Below are 24,293 nucleotides of genomic sequence, written 5' to 3'. Positions count from 1 at the left end.
TCTTTGCTGAATGTTTATAACGTAGGTACTATTATGCGCAAAAATATTGATACATGACGCAAACGACATTTACTAATTTTGGTAATATCAATTTTAATTAAAATTAAATTTAATTGAAATTAAAATTAAAATTTGTCTAAACGTGCATATTACCATTCACCTTGTTTAAAGGGTTCGCAACACTTTACATTCTAATACATTTTGCCAATTTTCATGTTTGCTAGTTTATTTTGATTTGAGAGAAAGCGAGAGAAGACCCTCTACTAGGGCCGCAAATTAATTATGAGTATTTTTCTTCAGTGCAAGAGACTGTGTAATGAAAAATCAATCTGTAACTCTGGTATAGGGTGGCCTTGTGTGTGTAATAATATACAAGTAGGGGCAGGGGTACAGTTTTATAGTACAAATAGTCATTTTATACATCTTATTGATCTCATCGTCGGGTTATTGTTTACAATAGCGCTTTGTCGCTGTGCGTACCTTTTTGCATTTGAGTTAGACTCAGTCAGTAACAGCTGGTGATTTTGTCTTTTTTGCGTTTCATTGACAATATTTTGGCCACCTAAGTAGGGAAATGTGGCTCTTTGTTTTGAAATGACATTTCCATTGTTCCTTTGAACATGCAAAAGTCAACACACTTACGTCAACATACTTACTTTGTAATACCAACCCAGGGGAAGAAACAAAAGCCTCATAAGGTGTCGTCATTCACACTGTAAAAGGTGTTAATTTCATGCTTCTATTGTTTGCCCATGAATCATTATGACAAATTTGTAGGGTTGCCAGATCACTGGCGCTTCATTCAATTCTCTATATCTGCCCTGCAGCCTGGGATGAGTGATACTTGACTGACCTTTGTTTACATCTAGAGATTTTCTTTATAATTCGATCAGTGTGCATAAATTATGATATTTTCCATCAGGAAAAATACGTGATAATGTTACGATTCTTATTTTACGGATACATAATTACAAAAATTAATTCCTGATTTAATACCCCCTATTTCAATGCTATTCCTGGCTGCGTTAATTATGGGGGGTTGGAAAGTAATCCGTTACACTGCATGAAAAATCAGCTTTTATATATCGTGAAAGGTGATCAAAAGGCCTTCTTTTATTCATCTTCTCACATCTTTCCAAGACCTTTCGTTTTTTTAGGAAAGGTGTAAAAGACGATCTTTTGAATGACTTTTGTATAAGTGAAAAGGTATATAAATGGCCCACTTTTATTCACCTTTTCTCTACACAAAAGTTGAACTTTCATACACCTTTTGCTGCAAAAAGACGATCTTTTGCTTGAAGAAAAGGTATTATCAAGTTCATCATTCATCAGCTTTTTGTATGCTAAAAGGTATATTAATGACCCACTTTTCTCTACCTTTTCCTGCCAAAAAGTCCAACTTTCAGATGCCTTTTGTGCAACTTTCCAGATACAAAAGATAGCCTTTTCAAACCTTTTTATTTAAGAAAAGACTATATTTTTCCTTCTTTTGTTAGGTATTTTACTGTTATATTTATTGCGGCGCTTTAATAATATATTGATAAAACAGAACAACACATGGTGTAAACTTTTATAATTTATTCCATTATAACATTTTTGTGCAGGTTGCACTTGTCTTTTGAAAGTTTTTTGATAATCCAAGGAACTTTGATTTTTTGTTTTGATAATCCAAGAAAGGCCCAGGAAATGTTCTCTAAATGTACTTTCAGCCAGATCCACTAGTCCTACTATATATGCGTCACTTCTCGTTCTCGTGGGAGTAGTTTTTCTGGAAGCGTCTGTCAAGTGAACACTTTGCCTGCCCAAATCTTTCCCTTTTGCCTCCTGGAAAATAGGATGTATGTAATGATAAATATTGTTTTTTGGTAACAGTCCATTTTAATGCTAATCAAATACGATAAAAACAATGCCAACTTTTATTATGTTTAATTTTCAAACTATGGACTTAAAGCCATCAAAAGGCTTAAAACAGATTTTACAAGGTTTAAAAAGGATCCTATAATAGTACCTCTTCCTTTTTTTCCATATTTTTTGTTTAAGCTCATCCAGTCCTTTTGCTTGTTTTAGAACATCCTCCTTTTCAGATCTGTAGTATCTTTTAATGGCACCTGGTAAAGAAATAAAAAGAGTGAATAATTTGAATGTAATTATCATGTAAAAAGTTTTCAATTAGGGAAATATGAATAATGAAATAGCTACAAGTAATGAAGAAAATATGCATTCATGATCACTGATAGGCAACTTGATTGGGCCTTGTACAGAACTTAGAAAAGCTCCTGTATTACATACCCCATTCTTCTCTTCCAATTATTTTGCTTTAGTCCATCCACTTTGTTTGCTTTTATATGCTATTCAGCCATGTAGAAAGCCCGTCTTTTAATAGCATCTGGAAAAGAAATAAAGAGATTTTTTAAGACAGTGAATTCTTTTAGTGTAACATCATACAAACAGTTTTCATTGATGAAAACATGATTACTGCTCAGGATTCATACAGCAACATAAAAGCAAATTGAAGGATTTCTGAGGCTCTAAATCAAGACCTTTTCAATGACTCTTTTAACGCGCCTTACTGTCATTTTTAGTTTACATAGAAAAGAGGTGCATCATTTTACACAAACTTTGTATTTTAATACACTAATGACGAAACATGAGAAAAAATTGAAAGGTTAAAAAGGGCATTCCCCCAGCATGCTACTGTCTACATTCAGGTTAAAAACAACAAGATTCGTAATAATCATTCAACAAATTTCTAACTGATCAAATTCAAGTACTTTTTAAGACAAAAATAATGAAATACAAGGCCTTGGTAAGGCTAATAGCAATTCCAAGTACTTTAAATGTCATAAACAGACTGAATACACGTACAAGGCTACATTCAAGCAGTCAAAGTGCTGTTTGAACCCTGCGAGTGAACCAGTGCATTGATTATATAACCCTGCCTGGAATTTAGGTCAAGGAATGTAGGTCGACTCAATGGGATTAATACAGGCCAGTTTAATACATGTACAGAATCTTTACTTGTACGCTTGTCCGTACTTTGACGTAAACTTTTTGCAGTTTTCTAATAAAAAGGTCAGGAAGTTTGATTAACTATTGTTTTACGATCGTGATAATCTTATTTCGGCACGGTCTGTTCTCCGTGCATAAAAGCCCTCTTGGTCGTCCCTGACACGGATGTTCCCTTAAATATGATTGATTCAAATGTTATATTAGACCTACCTGATGCATTTACACCTTCTCTTCATCCTCATCAGTTATATTATCGCCGCAACAAACGCCATCTTGCAAAGAAGTCGACCATAATCAATACGGAGGCTTAAAAAATCTTCTGTGACCGGCCTACACAGCCTAGCAGTCCCCGCGCATTTTTAACCGCCTGGCCGTGCGCACGCGCAGATAGTCTGTAATGGGATATCTTTCGCGCCGATTCTCTAGCATTGACCTAACGCTATATTAATGGAAAGAAGAACGCACCTTTTGCCTCTTGTTTTATTCAAGACTAAAACAGAAAGAGGCAATAATATAGATCACTAGACAGGGGGCAGCCGGTCATCGTTTTACAAGGTAGGTGAAATAGTGATTTCAGTAATTTTCGCACAGTGTATCTTAACACAAATTATAGCCAAAGCATGCTTCTGGGATTAAAGCGGGATTCTTTCTCGAAGCACTGCATATTGCAGGGTAATTTAGCCGTCTCTTGAGAAAGGATCGAATTATACTGAGTTTCATTGGGCTTGGCTATTGTCTGTTCTAACGTTTGACCGGTTATACTCACTGTGAACTTTGGAAATATATCTGCACGTCCACGATACGGGGTAACAACAAGGGGTTATCATTTTAAAAGTGTGTCAAAATATTCCCATGTGTTGGATTACAAGGGGGGGGGGGGGGGCTTTGATGCACGACAGCCAAATCACAGCTAGCGTGTAGTTTCATTTCCCCATTCAGATGCGGCCCAGGGACTTAAGCATAAAGAGTGGAGATTTCCATTGATGACATAATGACCAGGTCACATGATTATTAAATGAAACTTACGGTTCAGGATCGTAGCATGCTTTCCCATCTCTTTGGAGTTAAGTAAACTCTTTCCGAATTATTTTTATATGTGTTTAATATTACATTTCGTAAAATTTATGAATTTAAAGCAAAAACACATTGAAATTTCAATGCTTATGTCACAATGTTGTTACCCAGTATCGTGGATGTGCAGATATGGTAACGCTCAGCTTTAGCAATTGAATTGTTTTGGTACTATATCATGATATGGCTTCAAATCCTTGAAATTCAATCATTAACTTCCATGTTTCAATTATTCAGTATGTCTTTTCTTTTATAAAGGAATGGGGTGTCCCAAGGATGAAAAAGGAGTGCCTGTCGTCACAAGAAAAGAGATGAACATCTAAAAGAAGACTGCGTTTCTGTGTTCCTGTTACATGAATTCCCAGTCTGCAGCCACAATAGAAATTGTTAACCTACATGTATAACCTCACTGTGTTTACCTCAGACCCCCTCTCCGTCAGATTTATGGACTTAAACATGCTAAAATAGTAAAGGAGAGACTGACTCGCTCTGAGCAAGGAGAATAAGAAAACAGTTATGTATGGTTGATAATTTTCCTCTGTTATTTAGATTAACTACAGCAGTGTAAGCAAGATGAATTAGGGATATGCAAACAGTTACAGTCTGTCAATAATATTACCATTTCCAATATAAACAAATTCAAACTGCATAGCTGATTACTTCTTATCTAACTTCAGTGAAATATTTCCATCATGCCCAGGGCCTTACTATTAGGGACTATGCATGAGGTAAAACTTGCTCTCTGGAGCCTTAAACACATCATAAGAATTGTAGAGTGGTTTTCTCCTTAGAAACGATCCCCTTGTCAGGCAAACTATGGAGAGGTGACCTCTGGCATATATTGTAATTATTATTATTTTTTTTTACCTGCTACAATCACTGTAAATACTGACATAACTGCAAATAAGTTAGTGACGAGAGATCCTATAACCTTTTTTGTCAAGGAGAGGTGGTTTTATGTTTAGAAATGATCCTCTAGCCAGGCAAATTATGGGGAGGTGACCTCAAACACTATTTTGACTTGCTACAATTAGTGCAAATACCGACATAACTGCAAATAACAAAGTTAGTGACGAGAGATCCTATAACCTTTTTTGTCAAGGAGAGGTGGTTTTCTGTTTAGAGACAATCCTCTTGCCAGGCAAATTATGGAGAGGTGACCTCAAACACTATTTTGACCTGCTACCATTAGTGCAAATACTGACATAACTGAAAATAACACAGTAAGTGACGAGAGATCCTATAACCTTTTTGTCAAGGAGGGGTGGTTTTCTGTTTAGAGACGATCCTCTAGCCAGGCAAATTATGGAGAGGTGACCTCAAACACTATTTTGAATTGGTGCAATCAATGCAAAAATCCTGACATTACTGAAAATAACAGTTAGTGACGAGAGATCCTATTGCCTTTTTTGTTGAGGAGGGGTGTTTTTCTGTTTAGAGACGATCCTTTAGCCAGGCAAATTATGGAGAGGTGACCTCAAGAAAATAAAAGATAAACAAAATGTGACCTTTCCAGTTAACAAAAACGGAATGTAAGGTGACCTTTCGCACTGTAAAAGGAGATAGTCGAACTTTTGAAAACTGAAAGTTAATGAAAATGTGAATGATGGTCTTTCCGAGAGATAAAAGTTGATAAAAAGATGACCTTTTACAATTGAAAGGTGAAAGATGACCTTTTCGTCAGGAAAAGATGATCAAAGATGAGGGATCGTCTTTCGATAACATTTTGTAGATAAATGAAAGGCGATAAAAGGTGTTTTTTCATGCAGTGTTAGAACGCAGGAGTGATGCTTGCTACTCTTACCAACGGTACATCACCGATCAACTAATCTCAGCCACCTGAAGCAGAATCACCAACAAAAGACAAATTGGACTACATCTGCCTTCTTGTTGAGACATCTTATGTAAAAAAGGCGATAACGGTCAAAACATACGTGCTTCGTGGTTTATTAAATGTTCATCGTATTTTTTCGTTCGTTATTCTTATGAGTTAAGCAGCTTCAACTCCGTGACACCCTTTTTATTTATTTAAACCATTGTTAGATAAACCATTGGTTTCACTCCAGATTTCACGATCGAGCAGCTGATCATGAGGAGAGTGTAGCATGCTATAGTAAACTACCCCAAATATATATACAACACCTCCAGGGTTTCACGATCGAGCAAGTGATCATGAGGAGAGAGTGTAGCAGAGAACTTCATTAATGGTCGTCATAATTGGTGGTTGCCTTGGGAAAATGTGTTACATGATTACATAATACAGATACATAATAACATAAGATTAATACTAAAATTTTCCCTGATACAAAAACCCCTATTTGAGCGCTTATTCCTGACTGCGTTAATTACGGGTGATTAGAAAGTAATCTATGAGGACGCAGGAGCGATGATCGCTACTCTTACCAACGGTAAATCACCGATTTACTTGACTCCGCTACTTCGAGTAAAATCACACACCACCAAAAGACAAATTAGACCACGTTCGTCCTCTTATTAAAACAAAGAATGTAAAAATGTGATGTCGGTCAAAGAAGAGGCCTAGACTACGTGCTTCATGGTTTATTAGATAGGCCTATTCATTGGATTTTCTTATTTCATTATTATAGCTTCACCTCGCGAGACCCTTTTTTATATATTTAAAACACAGCACCCCACTGGTTTCGCGATCATGAAGAAAGGGAGTGCAGCAAAGAACCTCATTAATGGTCGTAATAATAGGTGGTTGCATTGTAGGCCTAACCTTGTTCATTTTAGTCGACAGACTAAGCTAGAAGAAAGAAAAGATCATTATCGCCTCTCTTTACTTAGGAACAATAAGGATAGCTAGTGGCAGCATTTATAAGTTCTTTTATTTAGAAACTTTCCGATCCTTTGTCTGGGACTGCGTCTGAGAAACGGCGATAACGACAGAGACGTCCTCGAACATTTTGGACTCAGTGCAAATAAAAAAAAATCCGTTAAGAAGTAGCCTTTAAATGTCCTGTCAAATAATTTTGCGATGGCTCAGAGAGTTCTAGAATGAATGACAAGCAACGACATTAGGGTTAATAATAGACTAAAAACTATCAGAGTGTAGGCCTGTCTTACTTCATTTCTAAGGCCATCTTGTGATACGAGTCATGATACACTACAAAAGAGGGGGTAGCAGTGTATGATTTAATACAGGGATACCATCGATAGTATATCAATAGAAAATCGCAATCCTCAAATGTTTTTTAATTCATTAAATATAAACGGTCTTTTCTCGTACAATGGGTCTGGTATAGTTGTATTGGCCTATCAGTTGGAAACACGTGGTTCGTCTACAATTGCAAATGGCGGAGGTGCCGTGGTAGTTATTGTCGTAAAATTAGCTGGATACGGTGCACGTGAGAAAATTATTCATTAAATTTAGTTTTCGAGCGTCAGCTTAATCTGGTAAAATGCGAGACGAAAAAAATGATAAATAGAGCCTTATGACCCACTGTAGAATGATGCCGAATAATACATCAACGACGTAGTTTATCGGCAGATAAACGTGTTTCCATTCTCGGCTGACTGAGGAAAGGTTTGAGAGAGCATTTAAAGAAGAAGCGGTCGAACCAATAGTGAGTAGGAAGTGTGCTGCAATCAAGACGAACAATACCGATCATAAGTGGACAGCTAATAACCCCTAATTAACCCCGGATTACGCGCTGCTGTGTTGACTCCTTGCTGGGAAGGGGTAGCGGCCTCCTACTGCTGTGCGTAATCAAACATTGTCTTCTAACATGCGGCTACACGACGGTTGCATTGTATTAATAAAGTAATACCTATTCATAAGGAAGGGGGCGGATGGTAATCTTACGAGAATTAAATCAGTTATCGATCATACGCGTACCAATAGTCGTGTTTTTTTTTTAGCTATACGGTATATTTGACACTAAAACTAATGAAAATCTAGTGGAATGTTTTAGTTTTAGTCTAAATCATAAGGGGGTGTTGTCTCAATGCTTTAAAACTGGTTTTGAAGAATTCAATCCACATTTTATTATTGATAAAACTTGTGAATATGTCTGACACGGTAAAGATAGTGACGCGGGAACAAAAACTTTTTATAATCATGTAAATAATAAAATTATTTTTGCTATTAACCACATATACTTCAAGCATGAGAGGGACATCACTTTCACACACTTTTAAATTGGAATTGACAAACACAGAGGAATAATGCACATATTTTTGTTTACTGTAACTCTGTTACATGGGACACACACTGAACAAAGTTGATCTAATGAATGTTCCAGGGTGTACAATACAAGGAATCTTTTTACTCTGATAACGAAAAATGGGTAACCTAAGTTTAAGACTGGATTCCCATACTTAGATCGATCCATCTGAATTTTGACAGACCATACTCAACTTTTCATTTTATACTTATATGTATAAATATGACAATATATACATTGTTTTGCTATCATGGTTTAACATTATGGATATTGTAAAACAAGCACTTTTCATTTTTGCCTCCAGTTGACTTTCAAGCTGACTTCTTTCCAGTCTCCAACAAAGGACTTGTTTGTACACTCGCCTTCAAGTGTCACACATGCTTCACAGAAGCAGGATCGCTCCTTATAGCTCACAATAAATGGAGAGTGGCCCCGGACACAGTGCAACTTCCTAGTTCCAGGGATGCCCTTGCCTCCTGTTCTATCTGGCCTGTCTCTCACAATTGTACCTTCTCGAACAAAGAAGAACTGACGACAGGTGTGAGAGTGTGAATTGTCAGCTGGTTTTGTCAGACTGCTGCAACCATACTCGTATAAGTCTTGGGCTGTAGCAATGATGCACTTTCTGCGAAGCACTGCCTGTCTTGCTAAACGCTTTACAACTCCAATTTCTCTGTCACATGGCCCATTGCCATGGCGGCTGCCAAAAAAGTGCTTCTCTGTTGGGATGCCTGTGTCATCTTTGGCAAAGGACAAATCAATGAAACTGGCTTTGCCCTTGTACTGGCTGGGGCATCCATCACTGAAGTGGATAATCTGTGTGACGTTTATTCCACGCTCCAGGAGTGTCTGCAGCGCCTGTTGCTGAAAGTGCTGCACCCCATGGCTGTCATGTTTAAGGTCATTGGAGATGAAACAAAATGTCTCCTGTGTCGTGACCTCAGGGTGATCGGGGCATCTGCAATAGCATACAACAGGATGGATGGTGATCTGCTGTCTGCTCCAGTGGGCTCCCTGTGCCTCATCTTGATAGGCACAAGTGAAGTTCTCTCCATCCTGTACATTACCAGCCATCCAGTTGGAACATCCCTTGTCAGCTTGTCAAACTGCCTCTGTTGCCACTGATAATTTGCCAAGTGCCATGCAAAAGTATGCAGGTCTTCTTCAAGTTCAGCAATGAGCTGCGAGAATGGGCCATCAATCTTTACAAGCACCTGTTTGTTGGTTGTCACTTCCATCCCTTGCTTATTCTTGTAAGTAGACTTTTCAGACCGCCATGCAGACCATGTTGTTTGAGTGTCAGACAGGTTATCCAGCATAGGCACCATAACCTCATGAAACTTACTGATGCCACAGTTTTCACATTCTCTGTCGATGCAGGCCTTGTTGAGGCAGGTTTTACATATTCATTTTCTTTGTTTGCTGGCTTGGACATAGTTTCCAAAACTGCTGCATCTGTTTTAGTATGCACCCTCTTGCGTCTTTTCAAGTTGATTGCAGCTCTCTTCTGAGGGGTCAAAGCAGATCTATATTTTCTTTTTCTTTCTCTTTCTTTTTTTCGCTTTGCTGCTAACGAAGATCTTGTATTAACAGTTGGATTGGCATTTACTGGTTCTCCTTTCTCTTTTTTTTTTTTCTGGCGGTATTTCTGTGTCCGAAGCCTATTCTTTTCCTTGTCTGCTTTTTTCTTTTCCTCAGACCTGTTAGACCTGTATTCTTTTGCCTTTTTTCTCTGTTTTTCTAGGCATTTGGCATAATGTCCCTCTGCCTGTAACTTCTCTCTATATCTGCGCATTCTCTTTGAAAGTGTAATGTTATCACTCGTGCCAGTTGAGGCCAATGGTGCCACTGATGTTTGGCGATCAATGTCTGAGTATATGCGCCTTTTTCTGTTGTACAATCTGGCTGAAACTCTGAGTGGGGTCTTGTCAGGCTCAGCTAAAATAGTCATAGAAAGGAATAATAAATATTATAATATAATGCAAAAATAGACAGTCATGAAACACAAGTTAAACTGGGGATATTGCATTTATCTAATATTCAGTTATTAATATACAGACTTGACATTTAATATGGAATATTTTTTCCAAGTAATTTTTTATCGTTTTTTTCCTATTTTGCTGACTGATAAATGAAAATAAGGATTAAAATCGTGTTTTAATAACTTGAAATTATCGCATTGATGTCATTGGGACATCAATTCATTAATGGAATTCGCCAGAGAAGCAAACAAAAACACATTGCCTATTCTATGTCATACGACTTCCATTAAAAGAGATATTTTGGATCTCCATATTTTCAAAATTATCTTCTGTAAAAGAGTTATACGCTCCATAAAAGACCCTCATGTCAGTTGCTAGTCACAGTAATGGTCGCTGTTACGCCTGGCCTCTTCTGGCTGTTGGCAGCGCTCTCAAGCGGCAAGGCATTCCTTGGGGTAGGTTTTTAGAATTCAATCAGGAATAATAATTTTGATGACCAGGGTAGCTGCTCATTCCCTTGGTTCTGTAAGTTATCTGCTAATAAAAGTGCTCTGTGTGAACCGGCAACCTCACCGTGCAACCTCAAATCGTTCCTAAGGTGCCCCCTATCAAAAGATAGTCAAGTGGTTCCGAGATTATTCCTTTATTTGATCTGGTTCAGGTTTTTGTCGATGACTACCATTGGTGTTTTGGCACCAATGTGGTATCCACTCCAAATACTGACGCTGTCAATCACCCTTGTCACTTTAGACCCGGCACATGCTTCGTCGTAGGTCTCTTCTGGATGTCTGTAAACTCTGTTTTGACTAATTGGGCGGTACAGGTGAAATCTGACCTCAATAAAGAAAGCCACGCAGTTTCAGTGTTCTACCCAGAAACGGCCATAGCCCCCAATTCATTAGAGAAACAGACGACGATGTTTTGCTGTTTACAGTGGGTGCCTCGGAGGTCGTTTGGTGTTCTTACCTGCTAAAACCAGTTTGGTGTTCACTAAAGGCTTTGAAAAACGCACTTGGTGGCAATTTACCCCTCGTTCTGAACGGACTACGTGTTTTTTGTTTAGTTGCAGCAGCGTATCCCGAAAGACAGTGGGTCCTGTACCCTGTAGGTAAGATTTTGATACATTGGGGATGACCTCTGTGTAGGTGCATCAGTCTGGGCATTACTCTATAAAACTGCGGGGACCGTTCCGTTTTGCGCTATGATCTGTCTGGTAATCTGTCTTTTTCGCGCCATTCTGCCATAGATTAACAAATGTGTAATGCACTACTTGGCTCATCTTACGCACTGCAAAACTGACCGCTTGCATACAAAATTGCAAATTCTTCTATGCAGTAGTTGCCGACATATGGATACTTTTTTGACAGAACCAAGCTTTGCCTCAGCCAAGCTTTGACCAGCCCAAAGGAACACTACCCAATTAAATCACTACATATTACATAATATAGCAGCGCAACAGACATGAAAGTAAGTTAATTGGTAGCGACACACCTGACTACACACTTCTCCATTCACAAATCTTATATGAGATCGGAGTTTTTTGAAAAAAGAAAGCATTTTTACCTAGACATACCTTCGAAACTGAAATATTCCATATTAAATGTCAAGTCTGTATTATGCACATCCCTCACTGGAGAGCTAAAGGTAGAGTTTAAGACTGGTACTGGTGGAAAAGAAAGTAAAAAACTATGGCATGAAATATGTACACAATAAAAAAGCAGCATGAAATCTTACCTGAACTACAGTTGTCTTCAGCCATCATTGGGAGTATGCTTGTATGGATTCAGCTTGGAGTTGAAAAAATACTACCTGTGAAAAGATTTTCAGGCTTGTAAAAATTCATACTAAAAGTGAAAAAATGAAAGATAAAAATGCATTACCTAAAAATAAAATTCATTTAAAATCTTTCCTTACGTGTCTTGTGAAAAAAGTGATCAAACGTATCTCAGCATGCATTAATGCTCATTGCAATGCTTTTCACAGTATTTTGGTTTAAATACATGTATATCTAATAATATAGACAGTTACTGCATTTCTTCATAATCCAGAGTTGCTTATTCAAACAGAGTAAAGTGCATTATGAGCGACAAACACGCATTACTGGGGCACATTTTCTTCACCCATTTTTTGCTGCTTCAATGTGTCCCTGTTACGTAATGGCGCGAGAAATTCATTTTTGCTGTTTTTTTTTTACAGATGGTTAAATTCTTAACGCACTGAATACTTCGTAGCAGCTTCATTTAAGACAAAACTAAAAAATATCATTCAATATCAATAATACTGAGTTTTCGAGAACAAGAAAACATGAATAAGGCGTCACTGCTGAACCATGGGACGCAGACGAAAAACGAAAGTCGAAGTCACCCTACTAATCGGATGGTAAGAATTAATCAATACACATATATGTTGAAACAATTGAAGAAAAATTAAACGAAACTCAGTATTTCTCACCTTCATACAAGGAAGATCTTTATAGCAGTCCCGTGGCGGTTAAATTTAGGAAATTAAAGGCGTGCCCCCGCTCGGGCCTCGACAGCGTCTCTGCATCACTTGTTATCAGAATGGGATACCCGCCAGTTTGAGCTGGTTTTTTTAGTGTGCAAAAGAAGTCATTCGTGTGTAGGACGTCATCAGTTAGTGAGTATGGAAGAAGATCGCTATCGATGTATAATTTTCACGCGGCATTTTAAAGTCGTCTGATAAAAATCGATCTCTGAAATTTCAGCGTTGCGAACGTTACATTGGGACGCGGTGAAGAAAAATCGACCTTGCTAAGCAATAAATGTGAAATTCTTAAGAAAACTGATATTATCATGGACTTCGTGACACAAACTAACCGACATACTACTTTGGACGATTGAACAGTTTTAATACGCAAAGATAGGATTAGATGAAATTTTCATCGGGGTGGGACACCGCATGTATCGTAAGTTAAGCTAATTTTGTGATCATTTTTCAGTGACTTCAAATAAATTTTTATTTAAATAACAATTTGCACATTCTGTTTATTATATCTTCTTGCAGTAGATGTATTTCCTGCTTCAATAATCCATTCAAACCCTAAACAAACTGTTCTTAAATAGATGTAGGGTCAAAATTCCACAAAAAAGGACGCCATTTTGAGGGTAATTTTGATATATTTTCTGCTTTTTCTCTTTTTTTTTTTTTTTTTTTGCTTTTATAACAACATCCTCCTTGCTCATGCAGCTTCTTTGATTTGTTATTGAAACATACACAACGATGTCATGAGAATTTGGTCGGCTATCTAAATTTAAATTACATTCTTGTTATGGTCCCCCCCCGCAGTGCACCACTAGCAAAGAATGACTGACATATATATATATATGTGTGTGTGTGTGTGTTGTACATGGTACATTGTTTTTGGAACAATACGTTATTGGGACCGTTTCCTGAGCAATTCAAACAGATATCTCACTCCTTCATTTGGAAGAGGTGACAAAAATAACTAGAGGCATCATCGTTGCAACACACTTGCTCATAATTATCGTCTGTTAAGTGATTTTTTTTTGCAGATACGAAATGTTCTGAGGATGGAACAACCTTCTCTGTGCGCTGATACTAACATTATTGAGCACTTGCGTCATGAGTTGAAGTTAGCAATGCAGAGAAGATTCCAACATCTAATAATCTGGACCAATACCACAAAGAATTTCTGGACGAATGGGACAATTTTCCACAGGAAAAAAGTGTCCTTCTTGACGGCATGCGGCTCCGCCTACAGCAGATTATTGCAGTTCGCGGCAAGACACGTGGCCTTAAACTTTTAAATGCGTCGACATATTTGATCCATGGAACTGTTGTCTGATGTTCGAGAAAAATAACTCAAGAAACAAATCAGACCTTTCTTGATACCATTTACCTGCCATGATGTTTAGAGCAGTCCTGAGTGCATGAGATGAGATACTTGGAACTGGGTTCACATAAAACTTTCGCACTAAGAGGATCGAACTCCAAGGTGATACTCGCTGAATTGCATTCAGTTTAAAGGGCCTTAAATGTCTGTCACGCCCACTGAAGCTGCTAGTGAGGTAATTAACTTCCGTGCACGCTTAAAATAAATGCAATTTAATGAGAAACGGAGATAGATCGATCCTGCTAGTACAATAGGGCATGGGAATGACCCTTAGACACTGTAACTTTGCAGTGGTTCAAGTTGAAGAAATGCCCCCGCCACTTGTTTACATGTACAACACACTCATATAACCACCAGTTTTTTCTGTATTGTACTCAACGCCAGGAGGAGTCGTGTTATTTTCTTAATCTGATTGCATTCAGCGGAAACCCCTGCAGAGTTGGATCCATTACCGTTAGTTCATTAGGGAGGATCCCTTACACTAATACTAATATATGCCAATACACGCGTGTCAAGCGTGACTTGATAGAAAACTGTCGCATTTTGTGCTTTCTTGTTATGAGTCAGCGGCTAATGCCCCTATTTCACACAGACCACGAATCCCACGAATCGCCAGGAATTGACATTTCAACCACGAATCCTGAAATTTGTTAATTCCTGGCGATTCGTGGGATTCGTGGTCTGTGTGAAATAGGGGCATAAAGGAAGACGGTGTTTATCTAATAAATGCGTCGCCCCATTAACCGAACGACTTGATCCTTGTCTTGTGAGATATAAGATCACATCTACGTATATCACCACCTGACGCTTTCTAAATAAGTTACTCATTGAAGAAAAGTCTACAACATGGCGCCTGACATCGGCTTGGAGAAGACAGACGACAGCGAGAAAACCTTACTACTGGTAACGCCAGAAAAACACAAGAAGAGCAAATGGCGACCTTTCAGCCAGCTGATAATATTTGCCTTCATCTACATGATCGGGTACTCCCCGTTGACAGCTTTGTGGAACTTGGAAGGGATTTTGTTCCCGGACGTTGGTCTGTACGCGCTAATGTGTTATTATGGAGGCTCTCTCTTTATTTTCGTAGCATCTCCGTTTATTACGAGAGCTATAGGCGCTAAGGGTTCTGTGCTGTTAGGATGGTTTGGACAGGGCGTTTTCATCGCCGCCCATTTCTTTGAAGAAGCATACGTTTTAATGCCCGTAGCAGTTATAGTCGGTATAGGTAAGACATATTTTGTCAAATATTTGTTTTCATTTTATGGTGTATTTTCGTGCTGTTGCCTTTATGACTAAGGTGGTTACGTTTATCAGTCAAAATACAGGACGTGCAGGTTTTAGTTGCTCGGCGGCGCTTCGTGCAATTTATACTGCCTTATTGTCGGCTTCTGAAGACACAACCACAAATACATACATACATACATACATACATACATACATACATGAACCACACACGATGTAACCCTCTTTTCAGAAGCAGAGCTTGTGCAGCTTATCGAATGAACTGCACTCTGGTACAAAATACACCGCTTCGGTCATATGTGGTTTATTTGCTTTTACAGTTAAGCATGCAGTGTACAACGTACTATGTTCTATTTGATAAATCATGTTACACACGTGGCTGAAATAATGATAATTATTATGAACTTATCTAAGTACCATAGAGTATACCTGTTTACGATATATGTAAGAAAAAACGCCCTGACAGACAGACAGACAGACAGACAGACAGTCAGGCATTTTCTCTCTCTCTCCCCCTCACACCGAAAGAAACAAATACTCGGAGCACGTGTGTTAAATTTGGATTGTAATAGAATTAGCCATCGGATCACCCACACGGTTCCTTAAACCAAGTAAACACTAATCAAATAGCACAGCTTACAACGTCCCAATATTCATGGATAAAGCTGAGCCATAATTCAGCACTTCGTGGTCTGTACTAGTTTGTTGAACGCTCGGAAGTTGACTCCAGTTCTTCACAAAATACCGAAATAATTAATGCAGGTTGTACATGTAGAACTTGAATTTGTTTCCTGGCCACTTCAGTCTTTTGCTGTTGGAAAAATAAGTATATAAGTGTACGCTTTTATTATTGCAATTGTACATTTTGACTGTTTCCTTTACAATTCATCTAACACCTCATAGTGTTGTTTAACCATTTCAGCGCATGCTCAGGCCATCGTGACCACGGGGGTCTTCGTCACCGACCTAGCCTTGCAATACTCGGCCATTACCGGGCAGAACCAGCACGATATCCTGGGCCTCTTTAATGGCATCTACTGTATGCTGTACTACCTTTGTGGCGTCTGGAGCAACCTGATCTCATCCCTGGTGTTGTACCAGTCCGAGACGACCGGGAACACCACCGTTGCCAAGGAGAACTTGAGCGAGCTCTGTGGGGCCGCCTTTTGTCCTTGGGAGGACGTGTCTGGTACTTACATCACGCAACCCGAGCAAAGCATCGTCTATATTCTACTTGGTGCCTTTCTCGGTATGAGCGCGTTCGCGTTCATCGTCACTTTGGTGTTCTTAGAAAACGTGCACCCGACAGCCGGAGACAATATCCACAGCATTAAGGAATTCTTCTCCACCGTCGTCAGGTTAGTCTGGAAGAAAAGGATGTTGCTGATCTTGCCAGCCATTGTATTCTACATCGTGGGGCAAGTTTTTATTAGCACGGAGTACACAAAGGTAAAGGATCCGTCTTCGTTCAGTACTTTTCATATTATATAGAAAAATTATTTGCGAAAATTGGACTACGTATTGCATGAAGTTTAGCGCGGGTAGTTTCATTGGAGGTTCCAGGATTTCGGATTGAGAGAGAGAAAGAGGGAGAGAGAGATAATCTGGCTTTATGAAAGACATTATATTCGATATAACGTTAATAAATATTAATATACATTAAAAGGATCGAGTTCCTACATCTGCAGTATGTAGATAATAGTAAAATTGTGATCGAGTTAAGAGTGTCAGCTGTAATGGGGGTAAAACGTCTACATGTTTATTTCTGAAATTGTAAGTAAAAATGATGTAGTTTAACCTTTGATCAAATATTTTAACTATTAAAATAGTTATTGTGCGTGTATAAGTTGAATTGATACTATTACGGAATGTATTATATATATATATATATATATATATATATATATATATATATATAATTTTCTTTCTTCTTCTTCCTCTTCTTCTTCTTCTTTTCTAATCATTATTATTCTAAATAATGTTTCTCCAGGCGTTCGTCAGTTGCGAGCTAGGCATCCAGTACAATGGCTGGTCCATGATCTGTTTTTCTCTCGGGGATTTCATCGGTGCAATCATCAATGGCCGTCTGGTTAAGTACACGGGGATGCCTCCCCTGTACGCCGTGGCCGCGGGGATGGAATTCGGCTGCATCTTCAGCATGCTGTTCTTTGACGCCTCACGGAGTACGCCTGAGTTCTTCTTCATAGTGCCGTTTATATGGGGTCTGGGTGACTCGGTGTGGATAGTACAAACATTAGGTAACTTTCAACCAGTTCATTCATTCATTTGTTTATCTATCTGTTTAATTTATGCATATTCTTCTATAAATCTTGTTATTTTTGTTCACTTTTATTTATTCATTATACATTTTGCAGTAATAGTCCAACCGACCGTATATTTTTGTTACACGTTCAAAATGGTACAGATAGACAATTATATTTTTAATCGGATATCGCCGTCTTATTCCAAAGAGTCAATGTTTCATTTTTATTTTACAGCATACGTCGGCCACGTGTTTTCTGACGAGAAATGGCCGACCTTCGTGATTCTTCGAGGGTCTTTGTTCATTGCCAACACTTTCATATTCGGGTTCTCTGGGATCGTCTGCATGGCAGTCAAAATATACGTAGTGTGTGGAATTCTTGCTCTGGCTCTCGTTTCCTTAGCAACATTTGCTAGCCTCAGACGCTGGGAAAGTAATAGCAGGACCGAAAAATATATTAAATATTAAGCTAAGAAAATTCCAATACTCTTGATATTCCTTTTTTTTTCGAACATTTCAGTACCACTAGTCTTTATTCGTTAAGCATTGTCGATAATATTTTGCAATATTATAAATGAGACTAACTTCATGAGCAAACGTTATACAGATATATGAACACAAAACATGTCAAGTTTACCCCGAGCAGTAAACTTTTTGAAAACCATTAATTTACCATTACGGGTAGATGTATTGATACGACTTGAAGACTCCGTTTAAAACCTGCAGTGAATCTATATTCTAAAATTAATTTTTTATTTAATTTCTGCCAATAAGAATTTAAAAATAAAAAAAGATCCTTTTTATAATATAGAGTTCATTGTAGATAAAAATCCTGGTTTATCAGTTATTTGAACAAATCTGAATTCAAAAACACTTTTTATTGAGACATCCTTTTCATATTTTGGAAAATGGAGGAACATAGGTGCATGATGGTGGAAGATAATTACAGAATTTAATTTTCATCTGAATCAAAAATGTCAACTTCATACAGAACAGCTTTTTTCCAGTCCTGATATTAGCTTAAGTCTTCAGAGTTCGGAGTGTCAGATCAGTGCAAATAACCCATATATAAATTGAATAATTATATAAAGAAAATAATAATTTATAAACAAATCTCAATATTTCTTACTCAAAACATAATTGGGTTGATGTAAAACTGTCATTATTTTTTCTGCATTCTATAATCACAGATCTTTATTAATTTTGGAAAATTTTAACGTTTACACTGTAAATCCTTATTAAAAAAAAAAAAAAAAAAAACTTTGCAGAAATCTCGGTTCCTGTTGACAGCTGACATATCCCAAACTACCCACTCTGATAGAGACGGAAAGAAAATAAATAAATAAATAAATAAATAAATGTGTCCTAAATCATATAACGACATTACTTTCGTCTACTATGTTATAAATTCAAGCGAAATAAGGCTAGCATTTGTACTCAGTTCCTCACACCTTACAAAGAGTAACATCAGTCTAATCAGTCTGTGTGATATAAAGAATTACCTCACAAATAATTTATATGGCTTAGTTAAAAATGTTAAATTCAGTTAGATGACTACGGAACTCTAAGACCATTCGAACTATCACGACCTCCCGATCTCGAATTTATCTCTACACATTGCCTCGAGCCAGTTGTTGACACAGATTGCAGATTAAATATATCTGATGGTCAACAAGTGGCACAGATTGCAGATTAAATATATCTGATGGTCAACAAGTGCCCTTGATGTCAGAGTGGCATGGGATGTTTTGACGCACCGATCACGAGACGCCAACGGCAGATATAAAACAAAAAATGTATACGTATGTCATCCAGCCGCATATTTAACGATCTCCTATAGTTTATTACCAAAAAGGCACATTCAAGTAAGACGAAGAACAGCACAAAGAGAGCATAGTACGACTAGAGGCTTAGACTGTGGAGTTTACCTAGATACACACGGACAGTGAAGACACTCCTTGTTGGTTAGCAGAGAGGAAAAATATCTAAAAAAAAGTTTTCTTCAAATATTTCTCTGGAAATAAATAGATAAATAAATAAATAGGAGGGGGTACCCACTGTCCCTTATGATAACGATACTTTGTGTATACAAAGTGCTATCGAACGTTTTGCGGCTTCTTGTGGTTGACATCTCGTTAAACTGACCGATGGCATTGGGTGCAAGGCAACAAAACAACCTGCAGGTAACTGCGTATGTCTTGGTATAAACGAGTCGTTTATGTCACCTAGCATTGGGCCTACAGACAGAAAAAATCTTTTAAAAAGGTTTTCATAAATAAAAGGAGACAGCTACGCACAAGTGAAAATATAACATTTGCAATGCCTCTCAAGGATAAATTCGCACAGCAGGACAGCAGTCTTCTACTAACACAGCCAGGGAAGACTCACAGAAGCAAATGGAAACCCGTCTCTCAACTAGTAATTCTAGCCTTCGTCTACATGATCGTGTACTCGCCATTCAACACAATGTGGAACTTAGAAGGAAGTCTGTTTCCAGAGTACGGCTACTACGCTTTGATGTGCACGTACCTTGGCTCTTTCCTCATCTTCTTAGTCGGACCATTCCTCACTCGGAAACTTGGATCGAAGGGGTCTATTATGTTAGGTTGGGTCGCTCAGGCGATTTACACTGCAGCTCATTTCTATGTTCATCGATATGTCCTGTACACCGTATGCTTCTTCTTCGGCACCGGTTTAACTTTTGTTTGTTCGTGTGTTTCAGTAAGCATCTTGTTTCCTTTTTACACTTTAATTTCTATCTACACACACGGGCAATAGAAGTGTCACACCTAATGAACCAATACTTTGGGGAGATAAATGACTGTAGGATGATATGCTCCTGGTATCATTTTATTGACATCAAATTTCACAAAAAGACCAACAATACATTTTCATGGTACAGCGGTTTTATACTCATTAGTCACATTATAATTAGACCAGGGCCTTGTATCTCGAAAGCATCGCGTATTGCGAATAGCGATATGACACAGGGGCTACAACGTATTATATGGGGCGAGTATGGGCGACTTATGGAATCGAGACGCTTGCGCACGGTCGCAATGCGCGATGCTTTCGAGATACGGGGCCCAGGCAATATAACTTAAATTACTCTGATTCAGGGGGTGACACCTCTTTTGTCCAGAGTGTGTATTTGTGTTATTCTATTTATCAATCACGGTTAATGTAAAACAGGTTGTTTATATTTGCCTTTTACTAACAGTTTTTATTATTTGTATTTATCAATAATTTTCCCTCTTTTTCTTTTCAACTTGCTCTCTCGTCTTTGTCGAGTTGGAAAGAAGGAGTAGCAGTCCGTATTAAAACTAAAAATACAATTATTATTATTATTATTATTATTATTATTATTATTATTATTATATATGGTATTCATAGTGAAATGAGATATTTTAAACACTACATGTGCCAAACACGTTTTAAAACCCAATCACAAACCTATATTTTAATTGTCGGAAAAAGTTTGCCTGTTCTGCCTTGAAATGAGAAATTAACAACATTGAAGTACCTCTCGTTAGCTTATACAGCATTTAAAGTAGATCAAACTAAAAGAAGCACTCAGAAAGCAAAGACCAACGCCATGGACCCCACACTAAAAGGAAGTGGAAGTTGACAGGATATCCATTGCATTAATAATAATAATAATAGCTACCAAAAAATGGATGGTGCTTTTATTATACTGAGAAAACACTCTTAGAAAAACATAAGATAAATAAAAGACTACGTACTTCTGTTTGTTTACACGTATCAATTTTAAGTGAGTTCATTTCTCAGTGACCTGAATTTATCCAGAAAAGTTTATCATATCCATCCATAGATTTCTGAATTAGGATGGTGACAAACAAGAAAAAACAAACGAACAACGGAGGTGAAAACGTAACATTCGAGCGTCGGTTATTATTATTATCTTTTTTAATCATAAAAATATTAATTGTTTAAGAAGTTTCTTTAAAAAAAATTACATACCACGCGATATTGATATGTGACAATAACGTGATATATATTTTTTTCTTTCAGTGCATGTCCAAACTATGATATCAACTGGCGTGTATGTGACACACCTGGCCATGGACTATGTAGTAAATAATGCACTATCCACGATAGCAGGCCGAGCGCCAGCGAGGCATGCTATCGTGGATATCGGGCGAGGGGGTAAGAGTGCATTATTTGTCATACATACAAAGGGAAATCTTGCGTATTCCCCACCCAAAACCCCTAACTTTGAATAGAACACGCTGATATCACCGCGCATGGGGTGATATCAAAGAATGGACTTTCCCCGCGTTTACTGCCTAATTGCGGTCACCGTCCAATCATCTTCGTTTGCGTTAGTGGTTTTCTGAGTAGTTGGCAGATTTCCTGCCCATCTTCCGCACGTGGCAGTCACTCCGTCTCATTCATTGTATCGGTCCCTGCAATCCTTTTGTTTTGATATCAGCCCCGTGGTATGTATGCCGATATAACACACGACACACCCCATCACGCCTTGGGTCTTTTTCAGGGCGTTTTCTTTACCGTATACCTTCTCAGCGGCGTCTGGGGAAACCTGGTTTCTTCTCTAGTTTTGGTCAAACCGATCGAGTTCGATGCCAATTCCACCATTCCAAACTCTAAAAAATTGTCAAGTTTGTGTGGACCTAATTTCTGCCACTTTGAAGACACCAGCGGGACATACATACGGCAACCAAATTAGATCACAGTGTATATAATATTGGGATCCTTCATCGGGATGTCGGCGTTTGCGTTTATTGCAACATGGGCGTTCTTAGAGAATGCTGCGGCTAAGAGTGGAGACGCTGTCCAAAGCATTAAGGAATTTGGCGCCAAGATCATTGGTTTGCTGTGGTACAAGAAGATGATCCTTCTTCTGCCTGCTATCTTCATGGACAGTGTCAGCCACTATTTTATAAGCACAGAGTTCACCAAAGTACACGTACGGAGACGTTATGATAATAGAATCATTCCTATCATATGCTGTCTAATGCATCCAAAAAACCTTTTTCCTTTTTTTATACGACGGAAATTGCGGGTTTTGATTACCAAAATAAATTAGGTGATTTTTGCATTTAACATGTTTATTATTATTATTATTATTTTTATTATTATTATTATTATTTGTTGCTTTTTCCTCGTTAGGATATTAACGCCAACGGCCTAAAATAAAATGTAAACACTTGGTTATTTATTTCAGGCTTTTGTCAGCTGTGAACTGGGCATAGAATACAATGGTTGGTCCATCATCTGTTTTGCTGCAGGAGACGTTCTTGGTTCTATGGTCAATGGCCGACTGGTGAAATACGTCGGCATGGGGTTCCTTTTCCTCGTAGCTGGCGCTATAGACTTTGCCTGCTTATTCAGCATGCTGTTTTTTCCCTTTTCGAGGGAAACGGTGGAGTTTTTCTTTCTGGTGCCATTTTTCTGGTGCTGTTTTTTCCCTTTTCGAGGGAAACGGTGGAGTTTTTCTTTCTGGTGCCATTTTTCTGGGGTCTTGCAGATTCTGTATGGGCCGTGCAGACGACAGGTGCATTTCCTTAAACACGTACCGCAAACTGCACATTGAAACAAAATATACAGTTTTAATAACCGCCAAGACCCTCTTAAGTTATCTAGCACACACACACACACACACACACACACACACACACACATTCTTTATCTCTTTAGAATAGTTTTAGTGGTCTCTTGGATGGAGCATAAATTTGGCGCATGAGGAACATTTCTTAAAAACGCGGGTGAAAATCGGTGAAACCTGATTCAAGACAAGACAACGATCTCAGGATTGCTGATGTTGAATTTCTATGTAGCAACGGAGAATATGAATCTTAGTCTTTTATTTAAACAAAGCAAAAGTTATATGAAACAAAACCAAAGTTTCCTTTGAATATTAGCTCATTTTGAATTACTGTCAGAATACATGTAGTGATCAATAATTTTGCATATGTTGAGGTATAGAATAACGTTTTCAAATAAAATCTTATCCATTTCGCCCAAAGTCCTTTTTGTTTTTAAATGTGTTCTTATATATATATATATATATATATATATATATATATATATATATATATATATATAACATTGCCTTTTTACTTTTATATCTAATCACAAATGTTTATTTTCCAGCTTACATCGGAAAGATGTTCCCGGACGAGAAGTGGCCAGCATTCTTTATCCAGCGCAGTTCCATGTATACCCTTACTGCTCTCCTCCTCGCCGTCACCATCTTCATATGTATTAACGCCATGATCTACACCGTTATGGGAATAATAACCTCTGGACTGGTCTGCCTGACGGCCTTCGAGCTCCTGCATTGGCACGGGAAGAAACACTATACATCTATATAGTGGACTCTGACTCAGGGTGGGGAGGGGGAGGAGGAGAGGGGGTTTATCTGTTGGCATAGTTCATTTCATTTCATTTCTCATTGGTGTTCTTTATTAATTTTTTTTTCATTCACAAAGATATCCGTGGCCGCGGGGATGGAATTCGGCTGCATCTTCAGTATGCCTTTCTTTCACACCTCACGAAGTACGCCCGAATTCTTCTTCATAGTGCCGTTTATATAGGGTCTAGGTGACTCAGTGTGAAAAGTGCAAACTTTAGGCAATTTCTTCAGCCAATTTATTAATTCCTTCGTTTATCTGTTTTTT

The 24,293-nt window shown here is 38.1% G+C and overlaps 3 protein-coding genes and 1 long non-coding RNA gene across 4 annotated transcripts; 1 reads left to right on the top strand and 3 right to left on the bottom strand.

The window, feature by feature from the left end:
- Positions 1 to 1,563: 1,563 nt before the first annotated feature.
- On the bottom strand, positions 1,564 to 3,387 carry LOC106180105 (uncharacterized). Its single transcript, XR_015331253.1, has 4 exons — positions 3,220 to 3,387; positions 2,290 to 2,386; positions 2,009 to 2,108; positions 1,564 to 1,824 (listed from the first exon to the last, which is right to left on the bottom strand). It is a non-coding gene; the product is annotated as an uncharacterized LOC106180105 (long non-coding RNA).
- Positions 3,388 to 8,159: 4,772 nt separating this feature from the next.
- On the bottom strand, positions 8,160 to 9,341 carry LOC106179961 (uncharacterized). The gene has a single exon (XM_024076344.2). The coding sequence runs from the start codon at positions 9,339 to 9,341 to the stop codon at positions 8,556 to 8,558; it is 786 nt and encodes a 261-aa protein (XP_023932112.2). The 3' UTR covers positions 8,160 to 8,555.
- Positions 9,342 to 9,495: 154 nt separating this feature from the next.
- LOC147759980 (uncharacterized) lies at positions 9,496 to 12,835 on the bottom strand. The gene is made up of 3 exons (XM_086995636.1): positions 12,701 to 12,835; positions 11,984 to 12,058; positions 9,496 to 10,205 (listed from the first exon to the last, which is right to left on the bottom strand). Exons 2-3 carry the CDS (start codon positions 12,009 to 12,011, stop codon positions 9,496 to 9,498), a joined length of 738 nt encoding a protein of 245 aa, XP_086851762.1. The 5' UTR covers positions 12,012 to 12,058; positions 12,701 to 12,835.
- Positions 12,836 to 14,824: 1,989 nt separating this feature from the next.
- On the top strand, positions 14,825 to 18,688 carry LOC106158928 (N-acetylglucosamine transporter UNC93A). The gene is made up of 4 exons (XM_086994823.1): positions 14,825 to 15,351; positions 16,291 to 16,817; positions 17,359 to 17,626; positions 17,867 to 18,688. Exons 1-4 carry the CDS (start codon positions 14,970 to 14,972, stop codon positions 18,097 to 18,099), a joined length of 1,410 nt encoding a protein of 469 aa, XP_086850949.1. The 5' UTR covers positions 14,825 to 14,969; the 3' UTR covers positions 18,100 to 18,688.
- Positions 18,689 to 24,293: the final 5,605 nt, after the last annotated feature.

The sequence above is a fragment of the Lingula anatina genome, chromosome 9 (genome assembly GCF_051362555.1).
Source record: "Lingula anatina isolate TDL-2025a chromosome 9, LinAna3.0, whole genome shotgun sequence".
Classification (NCBI taxonomy): Eukaryota; Metazoa; Brachiopoda; class Lingulata; order Lingulida; family Lingulidae; genus Lingula; species Lingula anatina.
The sequence above is the reverse complement of the archived record's forward strand: the minus strand, read 5'-3'. Positions and strand labels throughout refer to the sequence as shown.